Source organism: Dermacentor variabilis, chromosome 10, assembly GCF_050947875.1.
Source record: "Dermacentor variabilis isolate Ectoservices chromosome 10, ASM5094787v1, whole genome shotgun sequence".
Taxonomy (NCBI): Eukaryota; Metazoa; Arthropoda; class Arachnida; order Ixodida; family Ixodidae; genus Dermacentor; species Dermacentor variabilis.
In genome coordinates, this window is record NC_134577.1 from 4663367 (window position 1) to 4680543 (window position 17177).

The window sequence follows — 17177 nt, forward strand, 5'->3', positions numbered from 1 at the left end:
GGTGTTGTTTACGCTCTTGCGCTTTGACATATTCAGGAGACAGTTGCTGTGTCTACGGCAAGAAATGTGAAAAACAAGCAAAAAGCAAGAAACACTGCGCTTTGGAGGTGACATGGAGCTATGTTTTCAGCGGTAATTTTCTCGGCATCAGCGTCTGTATAGCGTGCGTCACACTTATTATACGGTTCTTCGGTGGTGCATGGCGGTAGAATCCATGGAAAATAGCAACAGCACGTGCCGAGAGCAAACAGCGACGATATTGCGGATAGCTCATATGTGACAGCTTAGGAAATGATGAGTTGATGGGCGGAATGGCTAATTTTGGGGCTTTAACTATAACAACAATCTTTTGGAATAAGGAACTGCGGTCCCCTGAAGTTCGTTGTATCATGATTTCACTCTATGAGAAAACATAATTCTGTTACGCAGAAACTCAAAACATAAACCCCTTTTCCAGCATTTCTACCATTAATAGAGCATGCGCCACTGCGTGCAAATCTCAAAAGCCATAAAACGGTGTGCCAGGTTCTTTGCAACACCTTCAGATGGCACTTGCCTCCACTGCATCGCGGCCCACGCAGGAGGCCACATTTCTACCAGAAAGGTCGCCTTCGTGCATAGTGTTCACTGACAGCGTTTCCCGGTAAACATTACGCTTACATAAGCCGCAGTTGCCAGGAAGTGTGAGAAGCAGTTAGGGATCTTTGAATGCTATCACATTCCACTCTGAAAGGAGAAGCTTAAGGGTCCTCCAAATTTTTTTACCAGTACTGCTCCAGGAGGGCATGTGTAACCAGCACTTATCTCAGGTGCTCCAGGAGAGCACCTGAGATTACAATAAAGCAGGCGGCGCAGGATTTCTACGGCACCCAAGGGGCAGTGGGGGGGGGGGGGGGGGGGTCAAAGTTGGAAGTAAGGCAGTTTGTGGGTTGGGGCCGCCAGAGCGTGCCAGGGCTATTGCGAATAGCCTATCTTTACACCTCCCCCTTGGCACGCTTTGGCATCGGCGAGCCCCTACCCAAGCACCAGCCCGGGTTCTAGCTTTGGTGTTCCCATTGCCACTTTGGTGTTCTGGAGGCACCACCCGTAATACTAAATAATGACACATTGTTACAACTAGTAAATAAACACTATTAAAGAAATATAATCACGCCCAGACACCAACTTGTGGTGCAGCGCTACCTCGACTGTGCAAGAATTAAGCAACGCCAACGAGGAATCTACATCGATTTCATGCCATGCACATTAGTGAGTTTTCAAATAAGGGCCGCAAAGGCTTTGCGGGCATAGAAAAAAAAATTGTGTCAGCACCACTGTGCATATGCGTGATGCAAATAGGGTTTTGTGTTTGCATCGACGGCACTGCGACCTAAACTCAGTGCAAAAATTTGGCGGCGACGAACATGGTGACACCCATCGAAGTGGTGGCTTTCGCTGTGTACTAGGTTTGACCTCGTTTGCTACTACCATTCTTAACTATGCGCCATGTGCTATTCTGAACGCAGCAGCTCTTTTGCAAAGTACCATTACCACCAAAAAACATTGAAAGGCTTATGTATATCTTCAATCCTAGAATGTGACATCCTCCTTTGGCAGACTCCATGATACCAAGTGGGTTCGATGAACACCGAAATAAAGTGCCAGCAAGACGGTACAGTAGTACAAAATTGTATGTTCGTCAGAGAAAAAATGTGCGAATGATGAAGCGGATGACTCCGACGGGCCCATAGAGTTTCTCCATGGATGGACAGGCCTCTGCTTCCTTCTATGATGATGATGATGACAGCGCACTATTGGTTTTGATTTCAGTTTTGCTAGCTGCGAAGCATCAACGGAAGCAGGGCTTTGCTTTTACACATGATTTGGCACAGGTTCGGCACAATATTCCGCTAGAATGCCGTTTTGGCGCAGGATGGTGCAAAGGTTTCCCTCTCGGCAGATTTTGGCACAACTGGCGCAGCTGCTCCACCACTGCTGGCGCTTTTTTTCGTTCACATGGTATTTAGCAGCTGCAAAAACGTATCAAACAACTGCAGTTTGGTGCTGTACTGAACGTTGCTGCCAAAAGATTGTGTTTTACGAGAACACATTAACCTGTAAAAAAAGGAAGCGTAACTGTATTGGGCCAATTTTTGTGTCGCGGTCATGAATGCTGGTGCTGAGAAATCATACGAAATGGGATTGCATCGACAAGGTTGTACTGTATTGCATGGGATCTTGTACTTTCGGTTTCATTACAGCCGTAGGTTAGTCCATTGAAATAAAGCATGGCCAACTAAATATTTAATTTACTTCTTTGTATCAGACAATTCGTATATCCATGTTTATTATACTGAGGTTCGACTGTACTTAATGTCCATTGTCATCACTCTCAGACAGCACTTTATTGCATTCTAAGAAGACACACAACATATTGTCCTTCGTATGGTCAATACAGTAACACCTCGTTAAACCGTACCCGCTTAAACAGTAGTTTCGTTTTAAAAGTAGTAAAGTCAAATCCCTGACTCAGCAGCCATTGAACGTAATGTGTTTTGTATCCGCATAAACAGTAACAGCTTATTGCGTATGCATCGGTTAACACGTAGTGTTTCCGCTTTTTGCCGCGCAAACACGGCAGTGCGTCATCGCGCAAACATGGTGGCCCGGCAGAACAACAAGCTTCAGAGATAGCAACAACATTCTCCAAGCGCCCTATGCGTTTGCGCATGAAGCCACATCAACGCCAACATCATTTCGGCGCCGTGCCAAAGAGCATTGTGGCGTTGTGCAACCAAGGACTCGCATCATACCGAAGCTCGGATCAAAAAGACACCGGGTGCTCAGCATAGAAGAAAAATTAGACATCGTTCGTGCTATTGAATGTGACACGAAGAAGTCGACGCTGGCATGCGACAGGGATCTGCTGTTGACTATGATGTGTGGCATTAGGAATGCAAACAAGTTGCTTGGCAGCGCTGCTGCAACCGTGAAAAGATGTCGGCTACGAGGTTAGACTTTTCGCCATCGTTGCCTCTGTTGTTGCCGAAGTGTCGAATAGCGACAGTGATAAGGACAACACAGAAAGCGACAGCACGGGCGATTCAGGCCTGACAGTGGCAGAAGCTGCGCATTATGCCAGCCTCATCAATGCAATCGTTGCGATGAGAACAGCACCCAGCAATGAAAAAGGCGCCCCACTACTTCTGCAGCACTACTGCACGCGTGTACAGAGAATACATAATGCCAACAAGGAATCTGCCATGAGAGTGTTTGCCGAGGGGCTGGCTGACAGCTGGCTCACAGCTTCAGTAAGTTTGAGGCTGCTGTCGTCGCTGCTAGGTCGCCACGGCATCAAACGATAATAGCACTTTTGTCACGCAAAGTCAATAAATACTGCATTTTTTCCCCCTTTCATCGTACTCTCTCTGAATTTTGTTTTTGACAGGTAAGTGGCCGATCTCATGCTGTTTTGGTTAAGCGGTACTACCGTTTAGTACGTACTTTTTCTGAGCTCTGGTCAACTACGGTTTAACGAGGTTTCACAGTACCACATTTGATATTAAGCATTTATCAAACAACTCTGCAACAATCGCAAATGGCATGTGGTTCACATCGGTTGTGCCACTATCCATGGTCGCTATCTTACGATGGCAAAAGCGGTAACATTAGCTAGGCTGGTTCTGATGGTAGGCTGTTGAAAATGTGGTTTTGGATTCGTATCGGACTGCAACACTCAAGCGATTTGCGGATGACTTTTCTTGGGAAGAAAGGTGTGTGTTAAAACAAATAATTACTGTAATAATGAATTGTTAATTACCATTTTCACTTTAACATCTTGGGGTAAGGCGAAACTAAACATTTTTGACAGAAGAGGACGTGTGTTTGACGCATTGACTGTACCCCAAAGTTCACGACTAGGGATGCTGCCACTATTGGAATCACCATTGCAGTCAGGCACGATCATGATGACCAGCCAAGTTTGAATTATTTGGCAAAGGCTAATTTTGGCCAGGACCTTTGGTCAGGATTGGGTTGATCAAAACACAGAATTATTCGGGGTCAAATTAATAGAAGTCTACTGTGTTAAGTTTTGCAAGCTTTTGTACTGTTGGAGTGCACGTCATAAATTACGATTCCTTTAACATCTCCCAACTTTCCACAAAATACCACTCACAACAAGGGCCACTTGCTGCCACAATCACTTCGTTTTAGTGGAGGTTTAGCATGTGGAAATATTTGCCTGCCATTCAATACTGGCAAAAACTTGCAAATAAGAAGCTATACGAGAGGGAAGCGCCTTTAAATGTGAGGGTTCTGTCTTATTTTTGCTGTTTTTTAAAGATCAACAAGCTTCACTGTGTTCTGCTTCTCTGCACACCGTACCATCTATTCTCTTAAATATCATTGGACAAAGTGATAGCTTTCTCTGTGTGTCCAAACCTAGACATTGCAAATCTTGTCTTGATTTGTGTCTTGAAAATGCAAAGTGCACAACCTAAAAGGAGACAGTAAAGGAGCCAAGTGATATTTTCTAAACAGCAAGCAGTCATGCATTGCGGTCATGAACATATAATCCAACATTTGTTCTTGCACAGGAAGTTTGGGAAGTTATTGCCAGACTAACTGCAGCTCAATTGATAATCATGGGCAACAAAACCTAGTGGCTTGTACCTTGACATGTGTACTGATGAGATACAGACATGTGGGGGTTTTATCTTTAGGAGTGTTGTAAAAATTTCTTCAATTCAAAAAAGCATTTCTTCTCAATCAGTCTTTCTTCTGCCACCTATTGTTTCAAGCAAGCAATGAGGGCTCAACAAACGTACCTCATTGGGTGGCAGCAGGGGCAGCACGAGGCTTCCTACGTTGGGCTGGAATCCGTCTGGCATGCCAAGCACCTCCTTGCAGAAGAACTCTTCAAAGGTGGGCAGGGTGCCCACTTCCTCAATGTCGGGATTCACAGATGGCCTCAGCAAGCCATGCAGGTCATGTAGCACTGCCAGGAAGGAAGAGCCACAGCATGTGCCGGTGGTGTCAAATATGACTTCACGAAGAGATAATTCCAGTTCTCTAAAAGAGCACGTTTTAATAGCATTCAGTTAAATATCTATTAAATGAAATCATTTTCAAGAAGTGCTAGCATCAGTGTTTTAACATGACATATGATGGGGCATACAGATGGAAAAAAGAGCCACTTGTGCAGGGACTCTGGACCGGAGTGGCAGGGGGGGCTCGAGCCCCCCGTTGCCACCCAAAGTTTTCCTTTATGATGCTTAGAGCCCCCTACTCCCTCCATCTTTCATCCCCCCTCCCTCTTGCCTGTCATGGCCCCACCTACTGCTTGTTGCCGGTGTGCCAAACAAACAAAAAGTTGGCCATCAACGCATCTTTCCCCATATCTCTCGAGTTATTTGCCCCTTCTCTCTGACGATGCTGGTGGGTCAAATGGTTAAAAAATGGTGTTTGATCTAATCTCAGATATGCTCGGGACAAAATTTGGCCAGGATCCCACATGTGGAGCTGTCCAACTTGAAGCCTAAGTTCTCAGTGAGCAGCACCTGTCAGTTCCTTAAATTTTTTTTCAAACAACTTTCTTCTCACTGTGTCTGGGTTGCTGAGAACATGTGCGAAACGGTTGCATGGTAGCGCTAAATTGAGATGCAAACAACTAACGAGCCGAGTATTGTGCAACCACCGCACGCAACTCTGCAAAGTTCACTTGAGTATAATACTGGCATGCAAAGTGTCTTGAGGCCCGCATTTGGCATGCACCACCGACAATGTGTGCAAATAACTAAAGTAGACAAGTAGAATGAAAGTACAGGGTCCAGTATGAAAGTAATGCGCATTTTCTAGGAAAAATAGATTTATTGACCAGACCTGTACAAATGGTTAAATCTCTGCCACGCCTGCAAAGCACCCTGAAAGTCCTTGACGGGAATGTCTCTCAGGAACGCTTAACATGCTTTTGAATGTTTTCCTCAGTCTCCCAATGCTTTCCTTTCAGCGCTCTCTTCAGTCGAGGAAACAAAAAAAAAGCCGCACGGAGCCAAGTCGGGACCGTAAGGGGGACGGAGGAACACCGGGGTGTTGCTCCAAGCCAGGAAGTTGGTAATGGTGAAGGACGTGTGGCTGGGGGAGTCATGGTGGAGCTTGACCGTGTCTTTGACGTCAGCCCTCATGTGCGACCCAGCATTTCAATCTCGTGAGCACCTCGAGGTAAACAGTTCCTCCCTTCGGTACAAACTCAATATGGAAGATTCCTCGGACGTCAAAGAAGACAATGAGCATCGTTTTGTTGAGAGACTTGTTCATTCGCACTTTCTTGAGGTGGCGAGATGTTCTTGTGTTGTGTGCCATTCGCTGCTCTGCCGTTTCGATTCTGCGTCATACTTGAACATCCAGAATTCATCTCCGGTTACGACAAGAAAGTCCGGCTAATTTTGAATCAAATCCAACAATTCTTGACAACGCAAAACTCAAAGTTCTTTCTGATCTTCTGACAACACTTTCGGCACAAGCTTCATGCAGACCTTGTGCATTTGCAGATCCTCAGTCACTATCCCATGTACCGCAAATGTGGACATGTGTAGGACGTCAGCAATTTGCTCGATGCTCAATCGGTGGTCGGAATGCAAAACTTCGCGTGCACGATTCACGTTTTCATCGGTTCTGGTCATTGTGTGGCATCCAGAATGGGGTTCGTCGGCGACCTCCCCCCAGCCCTCCTTGAATGCCTTGTGCCACCTCCCGGACTGTGAACTTGAAATGCAGTCGTCCTTGAAGGCCTCTTGAAGTATCTGGAATGTTCTGGTTGCATTTTTTCCAAGCTTTACGCAAAACTTGATTGTGTATCTCTGTTCAAGCGAATGCTCCATTGCACCGTGTTATCCGCTCACACTGCTCGGAGTAAACTGGCGACTGGCTGCATTGGCAGGGCAGAACCCTTGCCACATTGCCCGACCAGTTTTACCGAGCTGCCATGGATAGTCGCGTCATAATAAAATCATGAGCATTACTTTTATAATGAACCCTGTAGTTGTGTGCTTGGCGCAGTATCTAACACCAGACTATGGCATTGAAACGACCGTATACTTCGTCAAACCTTCGCTGCAACGAGCAAGCTCAATTACTGTAAAAGAATTGTGATGCCACAACAATTATCTTCCTCCTTTTATTTTATTCGCACTCTTTCATGATTGTGAATGCATACTATACATATATGCGCATCGTATGCTCTGTGAAGCATTATGCATATACACACGCCAATTGTGTCATGAATACGTCAAAAGCTTGACCAGCGCATTTGTCGCATGCCTAAAGGCCAACCCAAAGGTTAAGATACGCTGGCTAAAAGAGTCTTGTGCAATCTTGCGTCACCCGGCCACTTGCAGCTAACAGATTCGGCGCCGCCTGCCTGGACATGCCAACTTCACACACTCCGCCTCGCGCTAGAATAAAAAAACACAATAAAAATGTGAGGTGTGAGGCTCATGAAGGCTACAGGCTTTTATTAACCAATCATCTTTACATAATTTACTGGCAGCGACAACTGTGCAGAGTCCTGTGAGGCTTTCTAGCATCTAGTTCATATCAATCTGCAATGCTCTGCCTCAAGCTCGAATGGATTGTGGCATACACAAGTCGTATGTACGCCATGGTGTGTCTTCTCAACAGAAGATAGGCAGTTTCTTTCTGCCAGCACCAAAATGCTTATGTGCAAGAACAGATAAGGTCTCGTGCCTGTACATGTTTCTTTATAAATGTTGAGCGCACATGTAAATTTTATTGTTTTATACATCTTGCATTGTTAGTGGTAAGTGCCTGTTCTAGGTCTGCATCCCAGCAATGCAGCCATATTACGCAAGAAACGTGCTTTGACGGTAAGGTTTGTTGAATAAAACTGTGTTTTAAACTGCAGTCAATTGCAGCAACTTAAGTCTCCTGACTTTCGCAGGAATTTCTCGGAACTAGACCGCAATAGATATAGCGGACAGACGACTACAGCCTGATTGCATTCAGTCTTCCCAGTCATTGCCATCACCCACAGAATGTCCTGCAGGTAAATTGTCTCCAGTGTTGAGGCTACAATGTGTGCCCCACAACTTTAGAAGGAGGGTAGACTCTCAGTATGTGCTTAGAGTCACTACAGATCTGCCGAGATGGCCACACAGGCCAAAGTAAAAAATTTATTTTCTTCTCTTTGCAGAAATGACTGTGACGTTGAGGCCAGTTAATCAGGGGGGGGGGGGGGGGACGTGGCGTTCAATAACAACTTTCTTATTTCTTCGTGGATTTTTATGAAAATTGGCAGACTTATCAGCAACGTTTCTGTGATACTACTGTATAAATTTCATAAAGACATCTTTAGAACATTTTTATGTATAATATTTTTCTCCTTCTGGCCTTGTTCCATGCCTGAATCACTTAAAAATATGACCAACCATTCTAATGAATATGAAATATGACCTCAACCATTCTAAGATGAATGGTTGAGGTTGTGACATTCTTAGATTGTTTTATTTGCAATGCAATTTTTTTTTAATTCTCATTTTTTATGAGGTGACTGTACCACAGGTGTTTAGGCTGTGAGCAAGTAGCCGAATTGTTAATTGTAGTAAAGTCAAACTGCAAAAGCAAGATTGTCATGCCCTAGACAGTACATCCAGGAATACAGGGGAAAAAACAGAACTGAAATAGACGTAGTGGTCACGAAGAAATCAGTGGTACAAGCAAAGCAGGAAGCAAGAAAAGTCATATTGAGAAAAAGGCTTTCAAAGTTGTACCTTAGATTTTACATTATCAAAAGACACCGGGGTTGTAGTCTTTTGTGTCCTTTTCAGTGCGCGGCTTCTTGAGTGCCCTGCCTTTGGTTTGATGTGCCTTGCTTGACTTTTTTTTTCCACAAGAGATCCTTTTCCACTGCTCCGCGAAGAGCATGTTGTCCTGGTTGCAGTCCAAGTGTTGCACAATACTCAGCATATGCACGGCGGGCCCCAGCATTGTATTTGCAGACTGCTTCATGGATAGCTGTCTCTGTCGCAATCAATGATGCATTTTTATCTTTTGGCAGCAGCGACCATATGACCGAATGAAGGCTTTCTGCAGCATTCTGGATTTTTTTCCTCTAGGCAACAGCTGAGGAGCTGCATGTCAGGAAGGCATTGTTACACGGGCAGCAATGCATCGGCAACACGCTTTCCAAGCCGGTACATGTGAGGAGGTGGAGGCTTCGTCTCTGCTTCTGCAGCCTGATGTTGGCACCAATTTTGGGGCCCCTGCGGGCAAAGGTCACGATGGGGGTCTTCATCGGTAGATGTTATATGATAATATGTTGCCATCACGGCTTTTTGCATGTCTTGAACATTGTCGTCATGCAGAGCCATGCCATCGTAATTTGTCAGTTTCTTTATTAATCTTGAGTGAGGCCACCTTTCCCTCTAAGCTCTAAGAGGTTGCCCTTTCTTGCCTTTTTTGATCAGAGCACGCAGAGCCGTCCCCATCCTTTTCTTGACATGATTAATGCAGTCCTCCTTTGTAAATGGAATAAATCCATAAGTCTTGTCCTGACAGAGTGCTACAAAGGTTCTACTGTCACGATCACAAACAATGTTTGTATATCGCAAACCATGTTTTCTAAGGAACCTCCTGAATAGAGTCAATGCTGCTTCAACCTCCATTCTGCCAGAGTTCACATCTGTGTTTTTTTGGCAGACGTGTGATGCTTTCCAATCATCATAGCCTTTATCCCCTTCTTTGGGGCCAAGCGTGCAACCATGGCATCGGTTTGATAGGACCACACAGTCGAGCACCCGTCCTGTGAAAAAATCTATTACAGTTGAACCCGACCATATCGAACCCGTTTACACCGAGATATCCTGTATAACAATTTCTGAGCACAGTATAGTCACAATGAGTATATATAGCAAAAATTACACTTACATCGAACAAAAATAGCAGTGGCTCCCGATATATCGAACGACAAGTGGAGCATAAGTGCCTCCAGATGTTGGCTTTCCCTTGCAGCGGCGAGGAAACCCGGTGGCATGGCTCAATCCAACCACTCTCCCTACTGTGACTGCGCTGCGTCGAGCAAGCCATTGACACCCCCCTGAAAATATGATCCTGGCCCACCCGCAGCGCTTGGTCAGACAACCACTCAGAGGCTCTTGTGCCCTCATCGTGCAAGATGACACAACTGTCAGTTGTCTCGCTGCTTTTCTGGTTCATTGTGGTTGCGCCTTGTGGGCGTTCTCTCGCAATGTTGCCATGATGAAGCGGCAGAATTGGTCTTTTGCCGTGAAACTTGAAATCATAAATTGGGTCGAACGCGGTGAGAAGTCAGATGACTCCGCAGTGTGCAAGATTCCGAGAAGCACTCTCAGCACGATTATGAAGAATAAGGGGGAGATTAGGGCTAAAGCTGACAAACTCACGACCCGGTGCCCGTGGTGCCCGATGCGTATGCACGGCCGTGTACAAGTGCTTCATCCAAAATTGCTTCAGATGTGCCGGCTTCCGCGTGCCGGTGATGACTGAAAATTCTGATGAGTGCAACGAAGCCGTTCCCGGTGTTGCCGAAGTTTGGAGCGAGCTGTCAGAATTTCCGGATGTCAATGAGGGGTCAACAGTCGATGAGTTTGTGAGTGTAGATGATGGTGTTGCGACCACAGGAGAGCCCGAAGACGAAGACTACCTTGCCAACATCGTACCGAGCACAAGTAAAAGTGGGCACAATGAGGAAAGCTACGATAGTCCTTTGCCCACATCCTCCGAGGTGATTGGTGCACACGCACTAGTCTGGTGCTTCTGCGTGAATGTGGAACGTTACGGCCTCGGCTGCTCCGACTCCTTAGACAATGTAGCGAAGTGCATGCGTCGCAGGCAGCGACATTGCCCATGCAAAAAAAAATACAGGGCTATCTTATGCAAAGCTAAGCTAGTTTCATATAAAGCGATTTTATAAATGTTATGAGCTTTTATGACATCCAATTCTTTAGCAGGCTTATATCGAATTATGCCCTATATCGAACTGATAGGCATTCTTTTGCAAGTTCAATATAGCCGGGTTTGACTGTACAGTGCCGACACCTATGTTGGATGTATGGTCACGTGTTAACCCTGTCCCATCATGAACCACTGTTATGTTGTTATTAAAGGTAGGGTCGATGTCCCTGAAAACATTGTGAACTGCCACCACAGCATCAGAAAAAATATTGGCAGCAGCTGTCTCACTGGCAGGTCTGAACTCAGCCTCGAGATGTTTCTGAAATGTTTTATGATGCAACCCTTTATGGTAGACATTCATTATTGCCCAGAAATCGGTCAAAGCTGTTGCCCGTTTGCCAATACTTTAACAGCTTGTACAGCTCTCATATTCACATAAAAAATTTTGCGACCTTCCTTTCACGGCGATGACCACTCCTTCGGGACAGCGCTGCAAAATGCGCATGTCAGTAGCATTTACGCTGCTAATCCATGTCTTGTTCCCAGCTGAACTGAAAGTCCTGGTTGGGAGCACTGCTGGCCCTTAGATTTACCGAGAAGTGCGTTCAGGGCAGTCATTTGAATGATGAGAAACTCCTCCACTTGTTACGTACTGGCAAGCACTTTGCCTTCACCCGTCAGTTACATCTTCCGTGAGGTCGCCGACACTGAACTTAGTTTTTGCTTGCACTTTCACGGCGACCTCCTGGGATGCTTCGGCCGATACAAAACGCAGCTCCAGGCGCGCCTGAATGGTGCCGCCCGTACTTGTAGACGGCGTAGCAACATCGTGCGAAGTGCCGAGACAATAATTCGACAGATCTGAGGCACGATCGCTGGATGCATCCGACAATGTGGAATGCGGCACGACAAGTTCAACGGTGCCACTGCAGCTCGCACGAAACGTTTCGCCTGCATAAGAAGTGTGCCAGAGAGCGACTCCTCAACATCGCTGACACAAGTAGGCATTCCGCCCGCATGTGAAGTGCTTGGCGGTGGCTCCTGAATGGCATCATCGGCATGCGTACGCATCCTGCCCATATGGGAAGTCCTCAGCTGGGCTATGATGCACAGTACTGCCACGCGACCTTGAAACAGTCTTTTTCACCATTGGTGAATTTCGCTTACAATTGCTGTAAGCATGAGCCGTCTTGTACTTCAGTGGTCGCCGACCCATGGTCACCAATAAACTTCCGAAACTATGCCCTGCAAGCACTGATGAATGCGTCGAGCTGATATGTCCAGAGTAGCATATCACGACACGAACCAGTCGAAACTATGCTCCCCACGCACTGACAGCAAGCCGATATGTCCAGAGGCGCATATCACAACACAAGTCAGCTACGTTCTGCAAGTACTGGTGATCCTGGCGAGCCGAGATGCGAGGAGGCGCTTATCACTTGTGGAGTCCGCTGCCGAAACTACGCTTCGTACGTGCTCACGACCAATGTGAGGTGATTGTCAGACGCGTGAGTCATGGGTGATATCAGATGTAAGCTTCTGAAACTATACACCGCACATACAAACGAACATAGCGCGCCGAGAGGCGCGGCCTGCGCGGTGGCACGGTAGCAGAAGACGCGCACCGCCAACGAGATCAATGGAGGAGCTCCAATCGGCCACGTGACGGGCGTGGCCAATCGGAGGCCTCAGAACGGCCTTGAATCATTTGCTTTTTGTGCGTTTGCTTCTGAATGGAGGAGGTGGCTGGCACAGCAAATTTCATCATCCTCATCATCATCATCATCCTATTCATGTCCACTGCAGGACGAAGGCCTCTCCCTGCGATCTCCAATTACCCTTGTCCTGCACCAACAGATTCCAACTAGCACACGCAAATTTCCTAATTTCATCGCACCATTTAGTCTTCTGCCGCTCTCTACTGCACTTCCCTTCTCTTGGTATTTATTCTGTCACCCTAATGGTCCAACGGTTATCTAGCCTGCACATTAAATGAGCTGCCCAGCACCATTTTTTTCTCTTAATGTCTATTAGAATATCGTCTACACCTGTTTGCTCTCTGATACAAATCGCTCTCTTTCTGTCTCTTAAAGTTATGCTAGTTATAAATTCACCGTGGAGCAGAGAGAGTACGTATCGGTTCCATCCAGCCTTTGCTCGCTTCCTTCCCAAAGCTACACATTTCCAAGAAACACGAGTAACATGTCTTGCCAGCGGGATTGGTTTGAAAAATCTGCGTGGCTATTCTACAGTTCATTTTCCAAGAGAAAAGTCATTTGACAGACACCCCAGAAAACTGCTGGGCCATCCCAGAAACCAAGACGCACTAGCTTGAGTCAAGTGTGACAACCCCTGTCTACACAGCTCTCCTCCTTTCTGTGTGTTCAGTGAGCAAATGTGGGGGAGTGATTGTGTGAACCACCGTCCTCAATGCGGGTCCTTTGACGACTTTGGACGCTCCGAGTGGACGAAGGTGAGACGGCAGATTTCCCTGGCCTAGGGATCTAGGGAGGACAGAGGGGGTAAGGAGTGTTATGATCGGCCTGTGGGGGCTGGCGATATTCAGAGAAGTGACCTCCGAACCCTTCCCAGACTGCTGCGACTCGCTTTGTAAAGACAACAATGCACCTCGTTAACAGCCCGCCGGCGCTGGCATGTCTAGCCACAGTCGGCGAACCGAGTATTGTTAGTCAATTCGCTGCCGCCTTCACGGTTCGCTTGGAGCAAGAGAACTCCTGGAAATGGATGTTTTGTGGTGCTTTCCCTAGGGGCCCAGAAGTCGTCACAGTCAATGGACAGATGCAGCAGCTACTGACTGCGGGGTCAGCTCCTCTGGGATCAAGAGGCGCCTGCTCGGGTCAAGATCCCTGTCTACAAGAACCCTCTCACCTCTGTGTGTTCAGTGAAACCAAAGTGCGGAAGTGAGTGTGTGAACCCTCCCCCTCAAAGGAGGGTCGATGACGATGACTTTGGACGCTCCTATTGGTCGAAGGTTGAACGGCCGTTTTCCTTAACCTAGGGATCTAGAGAGGACAGTGTTTTTAAGCAGCCGTTTACGGCTGCTTGGTGTGCTTTCTTTTTCAGTCATGCTGGACTGATGAATTGTAACGTTCTCCACCCTCATGTAGATATTGTAAATAAATCCCATATTCCTCGTTCTTGATGAGAACAAGTGCCTCCCTTCAACAACGTCTATAGCGTGGATGAGTCGGACAACGGCATGGGCCAGCTACCATCTATTTAATGCCCAACCCCAACTCTTACATGAGACGTTTTCGGCTCCTTGGTAATTTTCACTTCAGTCATGCTAGACTGATGAGATATAACATTCTTTGCTCTTCATGTAGACATTGTAAATAAATCGAGTACTCCTTGTTCTCGATGAGAACCTGTTCCTCCCTTCAACGTCCTTAGCGTGGTTGAGTCGGATGACGGCATGGGCTAGCTACCCCTTTTTACATGCCTGACCCGAACTCTTACAACTGGCTGGCAGCGGTGAGACGGAATTTGCGATGTGGTGCTATGTCTGCGGTGAGGGCTTGCTTTTTGATTAGACTCTCTAGGCTTCATTTTGTGGTTGTTCAGTTTAGAACAGTAGGGAAGCTGAATCGTTCATTGTAAGCTAGGTTGTGTTTACCTAGTTATGTTTAGCGAGCAGCACCAAGGCAGTAAAGCAGCAATCATGGATTTGAGGACACTGCTGAGAGACGAATTGTTGGTTGTCGGTGAGGAACTGGGCCTAGAGGTACACAAGGAAATTATGAAATCAGAAATATTAAAGCTGATTTTTGAACAGACCAGTGAGGAGGACATTGGAATTGGGTTAGAACTTTTTAGGAAAAGAGTCGAACGGGATAGAGAGAGAGAGAACGGGACCGAGGGGAACACAAGAAAGATTGCGAGTTAAGTGCAACCTGACCATGAAAGTAAATGTTTGGAGTCGTCTCAAGCGAGTGAAGGGGTTCTGGAACGAACAAGTGAGCAAGAATCATACCCCTGGATAGGCTGTTAAAGCCATTTGAAGTCGGGAAAGGCATAGGTTTGTTCCTAGGAAATTTTGAAAGGAGTTGTGAGAAGATGAACTTTGCTCCGAGTACATGGCCACAGCGGTTCCTGTCTATGTTGCCATGTGAGGCTGCTGAAGTAATTGCCAGATTCGGTGTGCAAGATGCATATGTTTATGCGAAGGTTAAAGGTAGCCTTTTGAAGAAGTACCGCCTTTCAGCCGAAGCTTTTCGGCAAAAGGTTTCGAAGCACGGGATATCTGGAGTTCGCATATGGCTTAAAGGCAAACCTAGTTGAGTGGTTGAAAAGTGAGGAAGCATACAAGAGCAGAGACATGATTATTGAATGCATGTGTCTATAGCAGTTTTACAAAAGCATTCCACAATCTGTGGGATGCTTGTGGGAAGCTGTGGGTGCAAGAAAAACACACAGGAAACATAAGCATTGTGGAATGGACGGCCGAATTAGCTGAAGAGTACGCAACACTTAGAAAGCTGAATGTCGAGGAAGGAAATGGGGACAATCGAAATTGAGCGCGGAAACAATTTCTGTTCAAAAAGTGATTGCATATGAAATGACTGAAGCATGTAGACATGGAGAAAAGGACGTCAGAAAACAGTGAGGAGAAGTAAAATGGTGAAACCATACAAAAATAGCCGAAAAAGGAATTTGAATCTTTTCAAATCTTTTAGACCGATCCGCTGCTATAAGTGCCACAAACTCGGACATATTGCTGCAAACTGCGGGAAGCCTAGCGTAGTTTTCTCTTATATGGATGAAAGAGACAAGAACATGGAACTTTTTTAAGCCCATGTTTTCACGACCTGCATATTAATGGAAAACCATGCCACATGCTGAGACAGTGCCACCACCATGGACATTGTTCAGCTGTCTTACCTGACAGTAGATGCCTTCATTGGAGATGTAGCCTGGATTAAACAGGTTAAACACAGTGTATGTCTGCCGATGGCAAAAGACAAAATCAGTGGGCCATTTTGGGAGCTTGTGACCGAGGCTGAAGTTTCCAAATTCTTGGCACTGGAGTATCCTAACAATTTTTCAAATCGGTCGGATCAGTTACTGCGTGAGAAGGGGCTGAAACTTTGAGGGGGTGTAGTACAGGTGTCGACACTATCTCAAGCTCGTCTGAAAATGCAAAAGCCGCTCCAGGAGAAGTAACAAAAGAGGCACCCTCGGCAACAGAAACCGAGGCATGAAAAAGTGGGTGAGGAAATCCTGCCAGCTGATCAGCACAATGATCAGGCACGTGTCAAAGTTCACGCCTGCAGGGAGCCAGCTGACACACTCACAAGGGAGACAGGGTCATTACTATCACCGGCCTTAAAGAACTTTGATTGGCTCTTAAATGTGGACAGTGAGTCACTGGCAGCCGAGCAAAAGAATGACGTCAGCCTAGCTAAATTACATGTAACAGCTGAAGAAGGCATTGCTAGGCACAAACATTTCTAGTCTCGCGACCTTGTGCTAAGCAGCGCAACACCATAGCCGCTACGCCCCTGCAGCGGGTGATGCAGAGGAGGCTAATACATCTTCTAACTCTGCATGTTCACCAGGAAACAACTGCCATGCTCAATTTAGAACACATGATCAAAGAATTTGTCACCAGGACTGTTGAGCAAACAGCCACTTTTGGTCTTTGAGGTGATCAGTAAGGTGTCTATATGTCATCATACCTTTGATATCTGAAACAGACTGTGTACGCTAAGGATGTGCTGCTATCCATCTCTCTCCTTTTCTCTTTCTCTGCTCATTACCTCTACCTTGAAGTACTGGACCCGAGTCCACAAGTGGGCCGTCTAGACCCGTATGAAGTGGCACTGCCTTGAATGAGCTCGTGCGCATAAAGAATAATTTTGCTGCGAGCAATGCATACCACAGTGTTTTGCGCACAGCTCTTCCCCGGCCCCCTTCAAGCACTGTTTGTTTTCAGACACAGAGCAAATCGGAACGGGGGTTGTAAACATACTCTCAAGCAGAAAATAAAAAGGTAAGTAGATGCCTCAACGACAGATTAATTAATAGGCTAAATTGAATTTTTATCGAGATGGGCATGTTTCAGTGCATTGTGATGATTATGTGTGTGAACCACAGTTTAAGGATTGCTCCAACATGTATAGAAATAGGGATAACGATACATTCTTGAAGCAAGCTTGATTGCAAAAGAGGGTACCGACTGCATTTACGCCTCATCAATTGCTCTGAGCAGAAGAGAAATTGCCTAT

The 17177-nt window shown here is 46.3% G+C and overlaps 1 protein-coding gene across 5 annotated transcripts in view; it reads right to left on the reverse strand.

The window, feature by feature from the left end:
• LOC142559752 (snRNA-activating protein complex subunit 4-like) overlaps positions 1-17177 on the reverse strand; it is a 213149-nt gene that overhangs the window by 9638 nt on the left and 186334 nt on the right. For all 5 annotated transcript variants that reach the window (XM_075671366.1, XM_075671365.1, XM_075671363.1 and 2 more), the window contains one exon: positions 4809-4978. In XM_075671366.1, the coding sequence (XP_075527481.1) occupies positions 4809-4978 (170 nt within the window). The remainder of the gene's footprint in view (positions 1-4808; positions 4979-17177) is intronic.